The sequence below is a fragment of the Citrus clementina genome, unplaced genomic scaffold (genome assembly GCF_000493195.1).
Source record: "Citrus clementina cultivar Clemenules unplaced genomic scaffold, Citrus_clementina_v1.0 scaffold_4, whole genome shotgun sequence".
Classification (NCBI taxonomy): Eukaryota; Viridiplantae; Streptophyta; class Magnoliopsida; order Sapindales; family Rutaceae; genus Citrus; species Citrus x clementina.
In genome coordinates, this window is record NW_006262274.1 from 9,407,425 (window position 1) to 9,427,810 (window position 20,386).

The 20,386-nt window shown below is 33.7% G+C and overlaps 2 protein-coding genes across 2 annotated transcripts; one reads left to right on the forward strand and one right to left on the reverse strand.

Annotated features, from left to right (window-relative positions):
* Nucleotides 1-5,398: 5,398 nt before the first annotated feature.
* Nucleotides 5,399-9,481, forward strand: LOC18044392 (RING-H2 finger protein ATL38). Its single transcript, XM_006436607.2, has 3 exons — nt 5,399-5,973; nt 6,263-6,360; nt 8,606-9,481. Exons 1-3 carry the CDS (start codon nt 5,815-5,817, stop codon nt 9,030-9,032), a joined length of 684 nt encoding a protein of 227 aa, XP_006436670.1. The 5' UTR covers nt 5,399-5,814; the 3' UTR covers nt 9,033-9,481.
* A 6,894-nt stretch (nt 9,482-16,375) lies between these two features.
* On the reverse strand, nt 16,376-18,303 carry LOC18044393 (cytochrome P450 77A3). Its single transcript, XM_006436608.2, has one exon. It carries the CDS (start codon nt 18,124-18,126, stop codon nt 16,600-16,602), a length of 1,527 nt encoding a protein of 508 aa, XP_006436671.1. The 5' UTR covers nt 18,127-18,303; the 3' UTR covers nt 16,376-16,599.
* Nucleotides 18,304-20,386: the final 2,083 nt, after the last annotated feature.

Genomic DNA, 20,386 nt, shown 5'->3' on the forward strand with positions numbered 1-20,386 from the left:
ATAAACCCAAACTCTCCTTGAGAAATCATCAATTATTGACAGAAAGTAACTATTACCACCTAGTGAAACTGTTTGAGCTTGGCCCCCAAAGATCTGAGTGTATGTAGTCTAATATTCCACAGGTGGTGTGAGTTGAACTTTTAAAACTGCTCCTAGTTGTTTTTCCTAGTACACAATCTTCACAAAAATCCAGCTCTTTGATTTTCTTATCTCCCAATACCCCTTGTTTTTGCAATTCCATTAGACCCTTAACACTCATATGCCCAAGTCTCAAATGCCAAAGTTTGGTCTTGTCTTTTTCAAACCCAATAGAGACATTAAATAAACCTGTAATAGCTTCTCCATCCAAGACATATACCTCATTCCTCTTAGTACCTTCCATTACAATTCTGGTTCCATTAGTGATCATTAGTTTTCCAGATTCAATCTTAATACTAAAGCCACTTTGATCAACCATTCCAAGAGAAATCAGATTCCTCTTTAGGTCAGGGACATGCCTAACTTCTTTAAGTTCCTGGATTTTCCCATTATGCAATTTAAGATTTACATTCCCCATACCTATGATTCTACAAACTGCATTGTTTCCCATCATTACCTTCCCTCCATCAATTTCTTGATAATCAAGAAAATAATTCTTGTATGGACACATGTGAAAAGTACATCCAGAGTCAAGAATCCATTTACCTCTCTGAATGTTCTCAGTTGCCACACAAACTCCAACTGACTCATATCTTTCTTCTTCAACTGTTGCTGCATCGCATATTAACTCTTCTTTTTATTCTTTTTCTCAGGACAATCCCTTTTAAAATGCCCTTCTTTGGGACATTCAAAACACCTCAAATTCTAAGACTTTGCCTTATTCTTTTCTTGCTTTTGTTTCTTCTTTCGATCACTCTTGCTAGTTTTACCCTTTGCTATCAAACATTCACCATTTTCCATGCCCCCTGACTTTTGTTGTAACCCCCTTGTATTTAGGGCTGCCTTAACTTCATCTAAAGACAAAGTTTGCCTACTATACATAAGGGAATCAACAAAATTGGAGTATGATTGCGGCAGTGAACTTACCAGAAGCATGACCTTACCTTCATCATCTAACCCTTCATCTATAGTCTCTAAGGTATCACAGACTTTATTAAACTCATCAATGTGATCATCAAGAGAGGATCCCTCGGCCATTTTTAGAGTAAACATCCTCTTCTTAATATATAATCTGTTTGCTAGAGACTTCGTCGTGTATAATTTTTCAAGCTTTGTCTAAAGCTTTGCAACTGTCCTCTCCTTGGCAACCTCCCTTGTTACAGAGTCACCAAGACTCAAGATGATAGTGCTTCTGGCTTTTTTGTCGATCTCAGCAGTCTGCTCAGGTGTTCTTGATGATGAAGTTTCTTTTCCTTCTTTCTTGGTAATAGGTTCAATTGCATCCCCTAGTCCTTGTGTGATCAACAAAGCCTCCATTTTCACCTTCCACACATTAAAAACATTCTTCCCATTAAACTTCTCCAAATCAATCTTCGTAGTTTCCATACTTGGATCTGATTCTCAAGACCAAGCTCTTATACTAATTATTGCAATTTGTGTGACTAAGAGATCAATCAATGTCAAACCGCTGCCCAAGATCTTCATATCAAACCAAACAAGATGCTTACAAGATTTGATTAGGACTAAGCTTAATCAACCAGAAACACAGATGAAACCTAAAATGAGTAAAGAAAGAATCAAGAACAAGACGAATTAACGTGGTCCAGCTGATTTCCATCAGCCTACATCCACAGAGAAACAATACGACCAGCTTTTATTAGTATGCAAAGAAAAAAACGAAGCTTTACAGAGCACAATACAAAGATCAATAAGACAATCTAAAAGATCCCAACTTCTCTCAATATCTCTCAGAACGCTCTCCACTTTGTTACACCAGAACCAGCTGCTTTAACAACTCTTTTAACTGATTTCATGAAGTCCAGAAGCTCACGCTTTGTGCATGTGAAAAAACAACATTTAACGACTCGACTTAAGCACGTGAAGGGCTTATGACTTCTTAAAGTTGAAATGACATCTCGAGAAGTCATTTAAAATAGTAGTGATGACACCCATCAAAACGTTGCTCTCCATGTCATTTCACTTATACAAAGTCTTCCCCAAAATGCAACCATCCCATGTCGTATTGGTCAATTCTGATTTGCTTTACCAGCTACTTCAACATGTTCAAATTTATATTTTCTTTCACAAATTCATATGTATGTATAAGGACATATTAATACTTTTTTTCAATTATTAAGGCTAACAAAATTTGACATGATCGTTTTGTCTGATATGAAAGGTTTGGATCGTGAAAATTGACATGATTATTAAATAGATTTAGTCTTGTTCAACATGATTTTTTTTTATATCATATTAGGGTTTAATTTCTTGACTTATTTATTTGGTTAATGACACAATTATTAAACAGTTAACAAAAACTAATTCAAATATGCTTATGTTTTTCATTAATTTACAGAATCTTGTCATCCAAACTCAAATATTTGACTTTTGTTTTTTGGATGAAGGATGAACATTTATATGGTATTTTGTTTTGTAAATTCTAGATAGGTTTAAAACTTCATTGATGTAAATATATAATTTTAGCAAACATGCATATTTTATAATATTGATACATAATATTATTTAAATTTGAAGGAGTTCAATTTATGTCAAATGGGTTAGTAATGTTTGATATAAATTATACTTTAAGTAAGTTATTGGATTGTGTGACATTGTGATTATTAAATGAGTGTGTTGAGTCACCCATTTATTTTCAATGTTAGATTTAGATTTCAATATTTTTATTCGATTATTAAATGATTTTGTGCATTGCTTATTTTGATGTGATATTTTAGAATAGACTCTGAGATAGAGGAGACTTTAAGGAGATTTTGTCGAGATAAGGACTTGCAGCAAAAGTCGAGTAGTCGAAGAAGTAAGGTCTCAGACTCGTGAAGACAAGTGAAAAGTATCTCGAGTGTTCGCCGCCTTGAAACAATAAGTTTCAAAATCTCGAAAAAAATTTTGCGTGGTTTTTCTCTAAAAATTCAGAGGGTTCTGCCAGAAAGAGTTTGGGGATTAAATAATTTGGTCTTTGGAAGTTCCCTGATTGGTTTGAGAACATGATTGAAGAAGACCAGGATTTTGGAATACACGTAGATCTACAGATCCAGTGTTTGAAGTTATTCTAGTGTGTTTCGATTTAGTAATTCTATAGTTTAGACAGAGACATTGTTGACTATGTGGCTTGACTTACTCCAAGGTGACTCAAGTCTTTATTGAGCAGTCATTTTTCATAGTCACGGGTCTTGCTTTAGCACCATTTCACATTTGCAACTGTAAAAGGTGGTTTGTAACCTTCCAATTTTCCAGTGAAACCAGGGATCGAAAGGTCGGTGAGAGATAGCAAAAAGAAGCATAGCCATTTCATTTCCCAAGCACAAAAGCAACCAAAAGAAAATCCGATAACGGATCTAACCTGACCTTCTTCTCTTCTTTTAAGTATCCATCTTTGACTTTGATTGAAGCTAGGTCCTTTGGACAACTTTCCTTCGTAGAGTGGCAGGGAATAAGCTTATTTTGGTGACTTAAAATTTCGTAAAAAAAATCTAAAAAATAGAAATGAAGACTATTTTGTATCCATAGTAGTTCCCAAGACTGTCTGCTAACAAAGTGGATTTGGAAATTACGTAAGTAGATGATTGAGCCATCATCGGGCAGTCATCGATAAGTGTATAAGGACCAACAACGAGCTATATACAGGACAAGAGAAGGAGGAGTAGGAGGAGTTAGTCTTCTTTGAAGATCGAGAAAAGTGTTAAGTGTAAGTGATGGAAGCAATTTTTACCTACATTCCCGTTGCGTTATCCCAATTTCCTGTAGACCGGGAGTTTCTCCAATATTTCTTAATACAGCCAGGGTAGGACCTTGAATGGCTTTGTTTTGTAATAGAAGGGTTAATCTCTTGTCCTGCCAGCCAAAGGGAGGTGTTCCTGCACTCCATTTTAGAAATAGAATACTGCTCATAGCTACAAAATTTAATAATAGAGCAGTACCAGTGTCTATTCTATCATAATGCACCTTTTATTGTTTATGTACCGCTGCGAGATGTCGATTTGGTTATACGGTCATGATTTGAACTATGGGGGGTAGAGTTTAACCAACCCCGTCTCTTAGAGATACTTATGTCGCTTTACGCCGACAGGGCGCAATCTCGATTCTATTGGGACGTTCTCCAGTCCAACGGGTTTAAGATCGTTTCGGAACGACAACAAATCGAGTTGGCTCCCCGACTGGAGGGGTTGGCCCAATTCCAAGAGTGCGTCAGGCTGGAAAACCAAATGGCGGAACTTGAGGCATAGAATGCTCTTCTTCGCCACCAAATAGCAAACCTAGGACTTACGTATTTTTAGTTTCTGGTAACAGAAGAGCTAATCCAATACCAAGATGACTAGAAATATCACTTCTATACTAAGGGAATATTACATATTCTCAACGAGAAGAGAGCCCCCATCCAGTGAGGGGTGAGAGCAAGGTAGCTTACTGCATTCTTCGGATTTGATACCTAAGGACAAGCTTAGTTAGGAGTTCACGTTCTTCATTGCTTTGGTCTGACTTCGAAAGAGTTCAATTTCTTTCGCACTCATGTGAACAAGGTCAAACTTCTAATTTCGCTCGAAAGAGTTTTACTAATTGAACTAGCTACCACCCATATATTAGTTTTACATTATTTAATATATTAAGATCATCTTTAGGATTGGGGTTGGACAGTTACATATTAAAATACAGTACTAAAGAGTTTAGTAAACACTAATTGATGTAGTTTAGAAATTAAGTTGATTTGATTTTATACTTGTATGATGAAAAATCTACTATATCTTTACTATTTTTTTTCAAAATTATAATTTAAAAATTATATTTACTACATAATATTAACTTTTATTTTATAATTATATCTTTTTTCACAGTAATTATAGTTTAAAAATTACATCATCTCAATACCAAATAAGGCCTCAATTAATATTTAATTCCTAATATAAAAAATTTATAATTATGTCACACTTACATAGCATCTCTCTCCTCTTTTGTTAAATCCTTTTTGGTTTTGAGTAAGATTTATTTTTGTCCTTTAAACAAACGAGCAATGCACAAAATTGGCGGTGAAATAATTCTTTTGCTTGTTTTCTATTTTTTTCAAAAATGAAAAGCTCAATAAATGATAAATCTTGAAAAAATTATTAAAAAATTTCATTCCCACAGATAAGACATCTATAAGAATTTAAAACAAGATCAACTAAACTAACAAGAAAAAACAAATAACTTAATCAAAAACAGAGAATAAAAATAAATAAAAGAATAAATAAATAAATAAAAGTAAACCACAAGATTCTATTTGGATGAGCTTTCTCTCTCTCTCAGTTTGGTCCAAATTAACACTTGTATTTAGATTAGATCTGCCCTTTACAAATCTCCACTAAACCTTCGGTCCATGGCGCTGCTCAATCCCTCAATGTCTTCAATCTCTACACATCTTTCAACCCTTTTGCCCATTCATATTAAATTTGCCACCTTTTCTCTTTTGCTCACACTGTAAATTATCAAAAATCTCATCATTCATTCAAAGTTTCAATTTTTCTCTCTTCTCTGTCATTTTGTTAAAATGAGCTTACAAAGATTGGAAAATGGTATTATGGTGGTAATAAAACTGAAGAATATGAGAACGTGAAGTTCTGGGTTCTGTTGAATTTGGAGAATCAAGTAGTTTTGTGATTAAAACAAAAGAAAAGTTAAACAAAAATGATTTCTTCAGGGATGAATTTGGTGATGACAGTGATAGGATTCGCTGTGAGCATCATGTTCATAGTTTTTGTGTGTACGAGGCTTATCTGCGCTCGGATTCACTTGAACTCATCAAGAAGATCATTTCCTATTGCCTCTAGATCTGATCTTAGCCTTGTAAGGATTTTCTTTGCTATTTATCTATTTATAGTGATTTGTCATTCATTCTAGAAATGGGATTTTTTTTGAAGTTTTTCATTTAAATTTAGCAAATCCATATGTGAATGTATTATCAGTTTTTTATTTGTGATTTTGTGTTGCCTGTTCTTGTTCGTTTGGTGTATGGTTACTGATCTTTTTTGCTTTGTTTTCTATTGACAAATTGTTTGTTGCTCTCCTTTTTATCTTCTGTGGGGTGTTTGTGACTGATTGTGAGTGTGACCGCTGCTGTTTTGTTATGTTACAGCTGGAAAGAGGGTTACATGGTGTTGAACCTGTAGTTGTGGCTAACTTTCCAATGAAGAAGTTCAGTGATGAGTATTTTGCAGCTGCAGAAGATACTCAGTATGTTCCTCTTTTAATTCTTACCGTGACAAACGTCTGGTTCCGGCGTTTCTTCTTTCATTTAGTCTTTCAGTTGAAATTAAAAATCTTAGGATTTACAGTATTAAAATTAGCTTCTATTTGCATTCCCTTCCCAAGGCTTGTATTTAATCAAGGTTGGAAAATGTGCATTGGCAAATCTAACATTCTATGGTAGCTAATAGCTTGTATGCCGCCAGCATGAAGCTCGTTGTGCAGGGAGAGAAAACCAGAAAGTCGTTTTGTTCAATTTCTTTGTAGTGCATATCCTAGATTTATCATTTGAATTTTGAATCATTTCTAGAGAACATCTTGCCTATAAGGTTGCTCCTTTCTTTAAAAAAAAAAAAAAATGCAAGCACACTAATGCGGCTTGAACTCAGGGACCAAGTCCTAAGAGGTTTGCTCCTTAATATTTGCTTGATTTTAAAAAATTTAGCTGGCCAAATCATGGTTGCGTTTGTTCAAATGCGCCTCCTATCTGCTTTAATTTCCAATATGAATAATGCCCTGGATGCTGGTCATACTACTGCCAGAGACTGCAAATGCTGGTTTTTCAGCATAGATGCAGGCTTTTTGCTGAATCATACATTTCATTGTAATTGTTTGGAAAGTGAGTTAAATTTGGTGCAAAATCAGAATTGCTTTTATCTAGTAGTGTTTGCATTTATATTTGACTTAAGATGTTCCTTCAATAGGCGTTTTAGTATATTATATTTACTGTAACCTTGTATGTGATCCTTTAACCGTTCTTCTCTGAGCTTCCAGTGGTTGATTGGTGGGCAAATATTCTCTTACAGGAGCAATATTAAGTGAAAAAGTGATTATTGCATCACTAAGTTTAATCCCACGGGAGATAGTCCTCGCAAAGAGTAATAGATTTCTCATCTTTAGATCAATATTGCTTCAGACTGACATGTAATTTTTTTAGTTTTGAAAGATGTACCTGTTCCGTACCCGAGGTAGTTGAAAAGCTGAAGATTACAAAGATGGGGGAAATGGGTTCTTCCTGTGCCCCCCAAGCTTAGAGCACCTTCATGAATTTAGTAAGAGACTTGGAGAAATTAGTTCATTTATGTATGCTGGCTGATATGTGAGCATAGGTAAGGTCTTTAGGGAATATCAAGCACATATTTTGGAGGAAGCCTGGACAGGAGTATATGAATCTTGTTGATCCTCTGTTTTATTAGGGGTTGATTTTAAGTCTACTTATGTAATCAATAGGGATTCTAAACTTCTGGCCAAATAGTAGTTTTTCTAATATTTTATCATATTGGCTTCTGAATATACAATACCTTTGTAACACTGTAATATGTTGAAGCACAAGCAATGAGAAGTGGGATTAAAGTTGCGAAAGAAGCTGATTTTTAGTTCCATTAATCATCGTATCAGACGATTCAATGTTGTTAATCTTGTTGGGAAAAAGGAGAGTAGCAGCTTTAGATATTCAATTGCTGATCCAAGGTGCAGAGAATTTCAAGGTCATTATATATCTAGAGCTCGTAATTGAGAAGATCACAGGTTAGCTAAATTTGCTATCAGAAACTTGAGCTGTAATGTTTGGATGGAAGAAATACCAGCAGATGGACGTGCTTTGCTCTATTGATTAATTGTCTTTCAGAAAAAAAGAAAAAAAAAATCACTGTGATCACTATGACCTGTTCTTTTTGTAAGAACAAAAATGTTCTTTTTTCGCTGTCAAGGAAAACAGAATGAGGTATTGACATTTTAGGTCACTCTTGAAACTTATTGAGGTATACATCTCTCTTCTAAACTGGACTAGATGATTCACAATTTTCTTTAATTTGCCTCAAGGTTCTGTTCAGGTCAACTTGTAATAATAGTGTGTGTGTATCCTTGCTTATGTGGTCATGCAATAAAGCTGCATGATGAACAGATTTGTGAAGGATCTTTTGTGTCCAATGCACATTTGCATTATACCAATCAATCTGTTTGACGTGTATTTTTTTGCTCTAAATCAGACCCTGGTTCTATCAGATTTAACATAACACCATCTGATGGGGGTTCTGGAATATCCTCTTTCTGTTACCCTTTTCTCTTATTTCTTTTCAGTCCCTTCAAAGTTTTCTAATCTGCATGCTTTGCAATATCATTTCACAGGGGGAAGCATAGAACTTTCAATTTGGAGTTACATCTTTTATATGAAAATATGTATCTTTTTTGCCCTCAATATCGCTAAAAGGAAATGTGATTTTTTTTGTTACAGATGTGCTGTTTGCCTTGCGGAATACCATGGTGAAGATACGTTGCGCATTCTTCCCTACTGTGGTCACTCCTTCCATGCAACCTGTATAGACATATGGTTACACCAGCATTCCACATGTCCAGTTTGTCGAGTATCATTGCGTGAATTGCCTGAGAGAAAGCGCTTGATGCAACCTATGTTTAGTTCAGCTATCCGGTCTCATTATGGCATAGAATCTTTTGATACACATTCATATAATTATTTATCGGGGCATGGGTTTTCATCCAGGACGGTTGGCAACCGTGGGATGGACTCCGTTCCAGAGGATCATTGTGCATCGGATGATGATATAACAGATTCTGGGGGGAACATCTCCCCAACCACCGAGGGTAACCAGACGACAAAAGACTTGGGAAACAAGCACGTAGAAAGTCCATCAAATCCTTAAAACTTCCATGGTAGTCTCAGGAATCTAAGCTGCGTTTATGGAGACTTTTGCCTTCTGCTAGAAAACTGGTTTATCCTAGTAGTTGAAACAACAATTGGCATTCAGATTCCGTGGATACTTCAACATCGAAGTTGATTATATCTTTCTTGTGCCTTACTGTACATATTGCAGAAGTAATTTGTCTTTTTCATTTTTCCTTTAAAATAGTGATGGTTTCTGGGCAGTTTTTTTACTTATAAAAATTGTCATTTATCTTCTTCATATGCTGGGATCCTTTCATTTGGATTCTACAGGGTGCGACTCTTGGTGGGCCTTCTATTTGTGATCTGTTGTATCTAGAGAGTAGAGCATTCTGATTTAGTTAGCTGTAATATGTTCATATGGATCACCTTATATTACGTTAAACGTAACATATACACACTCACAGCAACAGTAACGGACTCCACCATTAGTATTGTTACTGTGAGTGCGTGTATGTTACCTTTAACGTAACATAGCACTAGCCTCTTAAGATTCTCCAAAAAAGAAAAGTTGTCTGTATGTTGCCCAAATTATGGATTTGATAGTATCATTTTTCTAGCACTCCCTAGAAAGTGAAAAAGAGAGAGAAAATTAAATAATATATCTGTAACATAGGCATTTGGCTGTATTTCTAGTCATGGTAGGGCTTTGTGTGTTTGTGTTTTGATAACGAAACAGGCAATATGCGCATGGGAAAGCTTTAGGGAACAAACCTGAAAGGAGATGGGAAAAGGGGACTTGAGAATATACTTTAGAATCTGGAAGTCTCAGTAACACTTTCTTTTTTTTTAGTGAAAGAAAAAGTGAACCATGATAAGCATGATTTGATGGAGGAGCCGAAAGCCCTTAGCCAAGATATTTTTAAGCTTCAAGAAGAACATGCATGACAGGAGTTGACAGACAATCTGACTTTTTTCCTTTTACTTTTTGTCGCTTATTAGAGTTTCATTAAAAAAAAAATTTAATTTTTCTTTTTAAATATTTATTTATTTATGCGGTAAATAAAATATAAAAAGATAATTTTTAAAAAAAAATTCTTTAAATAAAAATAATTTTATATTATTTTAATCAAAAATTTTTTATCAAAATAACAATTGTAGTATTTTTCTCCCATCAAGAATGATTACATTAAAATAATTTAATATTATATTAAATGTTCTAAAAACTTTCTAAATAAAATTATTAAAATGAGGTAGTGCTTCTCTATATTTTCAATATTAAAGAGGGAATAACAATTTCATCTAATGAAATCTCATTTGAAAAACCTTTTACAACTCTTTTTACTTAACATCTCTTCAAAAAGAAGTAAAATCTCATTTAAAGATCTTTTTGGTGATGCTCTTAGATGCTTGTATTACGTTGTCTTCAACACATTCATATCTAATTCATCAGTCATCTCAAATATATAGTTGGAAAGATCTTGTGACAGAGTGGGATAGGGAAGCAAATTGATATGGTAGAAAAACACTAGATTTTGTCCTAGTATCAGACTAAGCTTACGCGATTAGATTAACGCTTTAAAAACAAGATTAGACTACGCTCTAATCCAAACAACTTTATAATAAACCCAAAGGAATTATAAACAGGGTTCTTATTAAATAATTAAATTTGAATTTATGAAAACTTTAACAATACTTCTTTATTTATAGTGGGGTAAACTACTTTAGTAAGTTAACTTAAAAAGGAGTACTAAATCACAATTATAATAGAAATAAAGAACTAAAATTCATACCATAATTGACTCTAGTTAAAAATAGAAAATATAAGAAATATCTAAATAAAAAAATTCTTAGATCCTAAAGTAATGTCCTATCAGTCTCTCCTTCTTTAAAAAAACTGATCCTCAGTTTGTTTGGAAGATAGAACTTGTAATAGAGCATCAATGCATCCTAGAGCTTGAGCTTGTAGCTTTGCTCATCAATTGTGCTTAAAACTCGAAATTCTCCATAATTCGTGTTTTTCTTGTGCTTGTTAATAATTCTTCGAGAAGATGAAATCTTCTAGAAACAAATTACTTCCAAGCCTCTCAAATTTTTTGCCAAATCTCACTCAATACTCTCGCAAATTAATCATATATTTGCAACCAAATCTTCTTCAAAAATAACCGTCTTGTCCTGAACATTGATAGGCATAATCATGTCAATCATTGCTATGGTATCTTCAACTTGATTTTGCTGCACAAATTCAATCATGCTATTAGCTCAATGTTTAAATCAAGAGTAGCCTCTTTTTTAAAAATCTTAGCTAAATCAATAATCTCATTATCTTCTACATTCATATCAGTGTAAAAAGAAATGGTACGACATTCATCATAATGAACAAAATGGTCTTCCATCAATTGTCTTATATCAAACCATTCTTTCAGTTTATTTTGCCTTTGTCGAATCCTTTATTCTTATAGTGGTTCCCACAAATATAAAAGCATCACCTATCGATTTAAATGATGCATGAGAGATAGCAACTTTCAATAGAACAATTTAAAAAAATCATCCACCATGCAAATATAATAAAAAATATCATTAGGATTACCGTCAAAATTTAGGATATCTTCAAAACTTAATGAGACAATATGAACCCTAATACTTCATCTTTTATCATTTTTTTCCTTCAAATTAAGAATAAAATCAATGGCAAAATCATAAATAAGGCTCAACTCTTGAGTTTAGTGTGGCTGGTGGTTGGTGATTGTGGTTTGGCGAGGTGATAGTCGGGTCTAGTAGATATAGTGGTGAAAATCATGAAGGTGGTTGTGGATTGGATTCATGGCAGTGGAAGTGGATCAAAGAGGTGAAACTCGTAGGTTTTGAGGGTTTTGTATGGTGGCTTTATAGTGACCTTACAGCGGCTAATCAGACCCATTGGTGGTTGGGATTGGATGTGAAGTAGAGGGAAGTTTGATGATATGCACGACCAACTGTGAGGAAGGCTGTAAGTGGTGGATTTTAGGGTGGTGGCTCGCAAGTTTGGGTGTTTTTGTATGGCGGCAACTTTTTACGACGATGGCTGGAGTCTGATCGGCTATGGTTAATGAGTTTGATGGTTGCAGCAGCTAGGGGTGATGGTCGCTGAATAGTGGGGCAGTGGTGGGGGCTTGTTGTGGCCATGTTTTTCAATTTTAAGGTTTTCTATTTTTTTTTTCATTTTTAGTGATGGATTTGATAGGAAAGTTTTGTGATTGGTACAGAACTACTTTGATACGAACTAATAGAGCGAGGTAGTATAATCAAATTTATAACGTAGAAAAAACACTAGATATTACTCTAATATCAAACCAAGCCAACACGATTAGGTTATGCTTGCATTAAAGTGTGCTTAGATATACCAACAAAGTGTTGGCTCCACTGGCAATGGAGTCCCCTTAAGTGGCTTGACTGGGTTTGCTCCCCAGTTCGAGTCGCAGGGAAGTCGCATTTGTTGGGAGAACCTGTGCCTCCCGGTTCGAGCGGGGACTTCTAGTCTGAGTTGTGGTACGGGCTTAAAGGTGCCTCCCACAGTTGGGGCCCTCCCCAGGATACCTCGTGGATAAGACCAAAAAAAAAAAAGTGTGCTTAGATATCATTCTAGTCCTAAGGATTCGATGAGATTTTGATAATACTTTAAATGTGAGATTCGATGATACTTTAATCTAAACAATTTGACAATAGAGATTTTGATAGATAATCTCAAGGGAATTATAAAGGGGGCTTTATTGAACAATTAAAGTTGAAATTATGAAAAAAAATAATAATAATCTCCCTATTTATAATAGGTACTTCCCCAAGTTAATTTAAAAAAAGAAACTAAGTCACAATAATAATAGAAATAAAGACTAAAACACACACTACAATTGACTTTAATTAAAAATAGAAAATATAAAAAATAACTAAATAAAAAATTCTAAAATTCTAAAATAACACCCTACATCATCTTATTTTTTATGTGTCATTTAATAATCGGTGGTATAAGATACCATATTAAATTATTAATGATGAATAATGAAGTCACATAACACTTGACGTATCAAAAGCGATAATTGGTGGCAGGGACGGATGCAGCACATGACGAGTGGGGACTCAAGTCCCCACTGGCCAAATTTTTTTTTTAAAATAAAAGAGAAAAATATTTTAATTTTCTAATTAATCTCCATTAAATTTATTAAAATAGTCACTATAAAATATAAACTCCCATAAAATTTAAACTTTGACTTTTAAGAAATATAAAAACCTAAATTTTAATTAAAAATAATGATAGCCCACCACCCAAAACATTTTCTATTCTAAAAAATATGGTTAATTCTTCTAGTTTATATAATAATGGTAGAACGAACGTTTTCAGTGATAAAACTCATGAAGAATCATCTTTGAAATCGGATGGGACAAGTGATAGTTTGGTTGTTTATATAGGAAACAATAAATTTAATAATATTGATAATGAGTCTATTGCATAACATTTTTAAAATATAAAAATGCGTAGAGACTAATTATAAATGTATTAGCAAATATTTTATATATTTAAAATTTTAGTTTTTTATATTTTACTATTATCTAATTTAGCTCCCAGTAAATTATTTTTCTAGATCCGCCACTAATTGGTGGCACACTGCTTAAAATACAAATTACAGTAAATCATCTCTAAAGTTATAATGTTGGGACTAACTATATTTATTACTATAAGAAGGTTTTAATTTAATAGAGGTGTGATTATAAAAATTATTAGTTTAACTTAATTATTTTTAATCCAGGTGATATAAAAATGAAGCACGCACTACATTAATCTTATACAATTACAAATATGCAAAGTTATCTTAAAAGTTAAATATTTACATTCTCTTTAATGTTTTTCTCTCAATGTAAATTCTATAAAAGTTATATAATAATTTGATGATAACTCTAAAGAATATATAATTGTCCCAGGCAAACTTAGAAAAATATTTTGTCCTATTTTAAACTTTTAATGTAACATGAAATTTATTTTCTAAAATCTATAGATATTTATTATTACGTGGAGGCAGGTTCTTAAAACATGATGTAGAAAAACTATAATTTATTACAATATAAGTTTTAGTCTTATTTATAACTTACCCAAACTAAAACCCTAATTTTGTATAACTATATAAAAATTATTCCTATATAAAATATCCTTATAAAAATTATTCATATAAATATATGGATGCATCTTTTTTTTTTAATGTGGACATCCTCTTAAACTGTACAGTTTACAAAAGTTAAAAATTAACTTTCTTAAACACCCACAGTTTAAAAGCTTATCCGCATAAAAAAATGAGGGCGCTCGCACTAAAGATATATTTTTTCATGTAGACACGCTTTTGAGTTGTATCATATATGGTTTAATGGAGTCAAATTTTAATGTTATTAAACTACACAGCTTAACAGTATATCCGCAATTAAAAAAAAAAAAGAGAGGGCAGTCACACCTAAAATTAATTATATATATATATAAGTTTTTTTCTAGTGCGGGCACCTTAATTTTTTTCTTGTGAATATATTCTTTAAACCATGAGATTTAAGAGAAATAATTTTTAACTGTCGTAAGTTGCACAATTTTATAGTTCATTAAGAAATAACTCAGTTCACGAGCGTGTCCGCGTGAGAGTGCCCACATAAAAATTGACAATTTTAATCGAGCACATAAAATATGATGTTAGCGAGTGTAGGTCCGGTAAACTTTGTAGGTACTATGATACAACACGTGTCATCGTAATAAAAATAAAAACAAAGCGGAAAAATTTATATCGTTATCCTAACAAAACCTTTCAGTGCCGACAAACCCTACAGGGTGACCGAGTCTCTTTCCAATTATCAAGAAATGTTGTGGTTTAAAAATTAAGTTGTAGATATACTGATATTGAGGTCCAATTTATAAATTACTAAATTTTATTACAATTTTATTTACCAATGAATTAAGTTTTTAAATCTGTCTCTGTTCCCAAAAAAGATCTATATTTATAATTTCTTCACTATTATTCGACGCTCTCAATTTCATTTTTTTATGTTATAAACTATATAAATTATTAAAGAATTACATATATGAACTTTCATTTGATACAAGGACTTAAACTTTTTACTTTATGCATCTTTTTTTTTTTTAGCACTACTTATCAACGTTAATTTCAACTAGTTTGATCAAATAAGCCTCTTTAAAACAAACAAATATAAAGAGAGAGACCAATAAATTTGTCCCACCAAACACAAAGATTAGGATAATAAAGGAAGTAGTTGGAAATGTGAATACAAGCTTCACTTTTAAATATCGGCCATAAAATAGCGTTAGGGCGTTAACTCAATGGTGACTTCTCACTCCCTATTTCTCCAACGTCTATTTATTAATTTAATATTTTACAATAAAGCCAAAAGTTTGCTGTCTACAATAATTTAAGCACTTCATTATTGAATGCCATTGCACTTAATAATTGTCACAGTTTACTTGAATAATGTTGTTGATACGTACATTTCATTGATCATTTCTAATTACTCACAAAACTTTTCGTGATATACCAACCAATTGAAAGATAAGCAAGGGTATACCGTACCCCCAAAATTTTATCACATTTTATCAAGTTAAATTTCTATTGACATTTTTCAACTGTTAAAATAGAAATAATGGAAAATTTGTGGATTAATACTATGTACATTCTTTTATTAATTTTTTCATTTGGAATTATCAAGGAATCATACACTAAAGAAAAGGGCTGCACTGTATTTCAAACAATCGCATATAAATTATTACTTAGCAAAATTTGGCTTCTGAAATTGAATCCATTCCAAGTACGATTCCGAGTTTCTGATATACTCCAAAATTAAATTTATGAATCCGACGTTTGTCCTTTTCTCAAAGATTATTTATTGCTGCAAAATCTTGGTGAGTTAAAAACTTAACTCCAGAAAATGTATTAAAAAAAGAAAAAAACAAAAGAGGTCCTGGAGATTAAATCACTGAAAAATATAGACCTTATGTCTTCTTGTTGTTATGCGCGATTAAAGGCCACCCAGCAGGCAGCAGCACCGCCCATCTAAACGAAGTCAAAATCGTAATTTTTTAAAAAAATCATTTTTTTTTTTTATAGAAAACACTAAAATATCTACATTAGATTCAGATGTAAGTGTATGATCCGATGTACTCTAAGATTACCGTACCCTATAGTCTTGTCGCCGATCACTATTAAATGATTAAATTTAATTGATTTTTATTATTTTTAAATTATTTAACAATACTCATGTTGTGAATTATAGTACTCTAAAATTCACGTACTGCACCCTAATAAGTACCATGCGTAGTCACATCACACGCTTAATTGTACCATGGGTTGAGGAAAATAATCAATTTTGAAAATTTAAGAACGAAATTGCTTAAATTGCAGTTCCATTAACTTGAAATTCATTGCCCAACCCATGATATTGGCAACAGAGAAAATAAAAATAATTAAAAGAACCCAAAAGCCATTTTTAAAAGAAAATAATATGAAAAGGCACACAAATTAAACCCTATACATTATTTAATGAAAAATTATAAAAATAAATTAACGTATCATCACCTCAATTGAATTGAATCAAGCCCTTGGTTTGATCAAAGCTCGAAGAGCATCCTTCATCACCACAGTGAATTCCAATTTGCCTGTAAAATCCAACTTGCTCTTTGGTGGATAAGCACCCCATTCAAATTCTTGTACCATTCTTGCTATCATTAGGTGCACATGAACCGTTGCCATGCCCAAACCGGGACAAATCCTCCTCCCAACACCAAACGGCATCATTTTAACCCCCGTGACGCCGGTGATATCCGCGTCTTCCCTGCCGGAGACGAACCTTTCCGGATCGAACCTCTCCGGGTGGGCCCACAATTTCGGATCGTCCCCAATTCCGGGCAAGAAAATCTCAACATTGGCATCAGTTGGTATATCATAGCCAGCTAGTGTAGTAGCCTCAGTTACTGCATGGGTTAAAGAGAAGTAAGTCGGTGGGTGTTTACGTAACAATTCTTTCACCACGGCTTGTAAATAAGGCATTTTTTCAACATCCTTCTCGTCAACTTTTCGATCAGGATCATCACCAACCGTCCGTTTAATCTCATCATAGACTTTTTCCTGAACACCAGGGTTAGCAATCAGCTGCGCTATCCCCCACTCTACCGCCGTAGCCGTCGTGTCGGTCCCACCGTTGAGAAACTCCGAGCAGAGCGTGACTAGCTCTTCATTGGACGGCCCTGATGTTCTCCCTTCAATTTTCAGGTCAAATAGAGTGTCCAAGTACGAAAACGACATTGCCGTTTTGTCAGATCCTGGATTCTGAAGCATTTTTCTCCGCAATTCAATAAAGGGTACCATAAAATCAACTTGCTCTTTCCTCACTTCCCGTGCTCTCTTCCTTTGCTTGGAAAAAAAAGGACTCAAAATTGGCAAATAATCGTCGATTCTCGGATCCAAAACAATCAACACACTCTTCATCACTTGATCCATTTTCTCAATCGTCTTCTCATCCATGTCAATCCCAAAACACATAGCTAGTAGGATACAGAACACGGCGAAACGGGCGTTTTTAAGCACCCAAACGATTCCGTTGGTAGCTTCGGCTTCAGCTTTGAGCCTGTTGATTAATTTATCCATTGCCTTGTTTCTGACTTCACGGAACTCCCTAATTCTGCTTGAACTGAGCATGTTCTGCACCATGTTTCTTCGCAGGGACCGCCAGACGGGCCCGTAAAGGGCGGCGTTGACGGTGAACTTGTTGCAGCTGAAGATGGTTCTGGTAGGGTTTTCTCTAGGGCGAGTGGCGAAGAGACTACCCTTTTCGATGAGGGCTTCGTGGACTAGCTTGGCGTCGCTCAGGATGATCATGGTTCTTGTTCCCATCCTGAGGGTGAAAATCGGACCGTATATTGGGAGAAGATCATCGACGTATTTGAAGAAAGGCTTGCCGGAGCGAGCTACTTGGAAGAGATTGCCAACAACTGGCCAGCCCGGAGGGCCTGGAGGAAGATTCGGACGTTTTGATTTTGTTTTCCGGGAAGCTAGAAAGAAAATTAACCCTGAAAGAAGAAAAGCTAGGAAAGTGAAGAAGAGATGAATCGCCACTGCCATTGATGATGATGATAGATGAGGTGAAAAGAGTTGCTGCTAGAGAAGAGCTAGATGATGTGAAGAGAGAGAAAGTGAGGAGGATGATGTGAAGAGAGAGAGAAAGTGAGGAGGTGATATAAAAATGAGAAGTGCATGAAATTACTGGTGAGGAGCCTTAATTAAATTAAGGGTGCGTTTGGGATTGAGGTACTGTACCTTTTAAGCTACAGTTGTTGTGAAAAAAAAAACTGTAATTATGAAATAAAAGTTAATAATATATAGTAAATATAAATTTTAAATAATAATTTTGATAAAATTATTAAAGATATAATAAATTTTATATTATACAAGTGAAAAATTATATCAACATAACTTAAACGCTACAGCAGTTAGTGTTTACCAAACACTTTAATACTGTAGTTTTTAAGCTACAGCTGCCCGACCTCAATCCCAAACGCACCCTAAGGCTGGTGTGCAGAAGAAGAAAACTAGTGAAAAATTCTATGGGCTAAAATTAAACCAACTGCTCAAAGTAGCACTGGGAATTTTTTTTTTTTTTTTTTAACCAAATTAAACTGTAAAGCGTCTGAACATATGAAATATAAAGGAACGGCAAAGAAAAGGGGGTGACAATATACGTGGGGCTGTTAGATGGAGGGTGGGGATGGACGGTTAGGTTTATTTAATGCATGCACCTAATTCAAGAATTCTTGAATGCATGCAAAATCAGAAGTACATACTGCTGGTAAAACTGCTGCATGCACGTCGAGTTTATCTAGAAATTAATTAAAAGAGCAGAAGTAGTTCTTATAAAGTTGACTGTTGTCCTAGGAATTAGATGCGGTTCAGAGCTTCAAGAAATTAGAGATGTAGAATAAGGTCTAGATTTCGCTCGCTCTATTTGAAAGTACAATGAAAGGGGTGATTTTTCTCTAACATTGGTAGTAAGAAGTTGGAACTTTAAATAGGCATTATTAAAGTAAAAAAAAATATACACTTTAATATAATATATTTTGTCTTCTAATATATTAAATATCTGTTTTTTTTTTATATATTTTAGGAGATCACTTATTCAAGATTTTGAATGGTATAGAAATTTAGAAAACACTACAAAGAGATTATTGAATGGCTAGGAAACAAAAATCGATCACAATTTCAAAAAATCAAAATAGAATCAGATCAGTTTGGAGTGAATGAATATTCTGAGATAGAAAGAAGAAATTTAATTTGATTTATTCAACTTATAAGAGTTTGGATCAAATGGAAAATTACAAAAATGAAACCATATGAAATATGAGACTCTCGTTAAAATATTAATCTAGAAAGTTAAATAAAGAAACTAATTAAGAAAATATAATTATGTTATAAATCTTGAGAATTCAGAATTATCTAGAATCGTATTTTTGGAATTGATGGACTTTGAACTTTTTTTGTTTCTTCCTTAGTGACTTAGAAGCTTGAAACCAGAAAGATAACTTGAGCTTTAGCACTGATCAATTCAATTAATGCATTTAATTTTAAGTAGATATATGCTGAATAAGAGGCTATATTAGTACTGAAGACATTTCTAATATAACAAATTAATCTTAACATAAAATTGGATGATCCAGAACGTAGTTGCATGATCCACATTAAATCAACCATAAATGGTCGCTGTCATTAGCATAGCCATTACTTCGACTGTGTAACGGATTTGTATAATTCCATTAGTTATTTGTATTTTCTTTTTCTTTCTTTTTTTCAATTAACATAAACTTACTAGAATATTGAAAAGTTATCCTCATTCCCCAAATTACTACACCTAAATTTTCCAAGGAAACACTTTAATTAAGGCCTAAAATTTAAGTTAAAAATAAGTCATAATTGCATATGTGTTGTCCCATGCATATGTAGTGTTGGGTCGAGATTGGATGAACATAGACATAGCTTCTTTTCATTAGCCATTGCGATGTCAAAATCTGATAATTAATGTAGTTACACAATATTAACACGACACAAGCCACTCTCTGCGTTGTGCTAGGGTTGAATTGCTAATAGTGGCACACCTAGCAAATAATTTTACACAAATTAGACATTCATTGCCAATAAAATATTTGTGCATTCATAAATCATGTCAATTATTTACATATATTTAGATTAAATTTATCTAAGTCCGAAAATTTAAGTTAAAAATAAGTCATAAGTGCATAAGTGTTATTCCACGTATATGTAGGGTTGGATCGAGACTGGGTGGACACGAACATGGCTTGTTTTCATAAGACATTACGACAGCAAATAATTT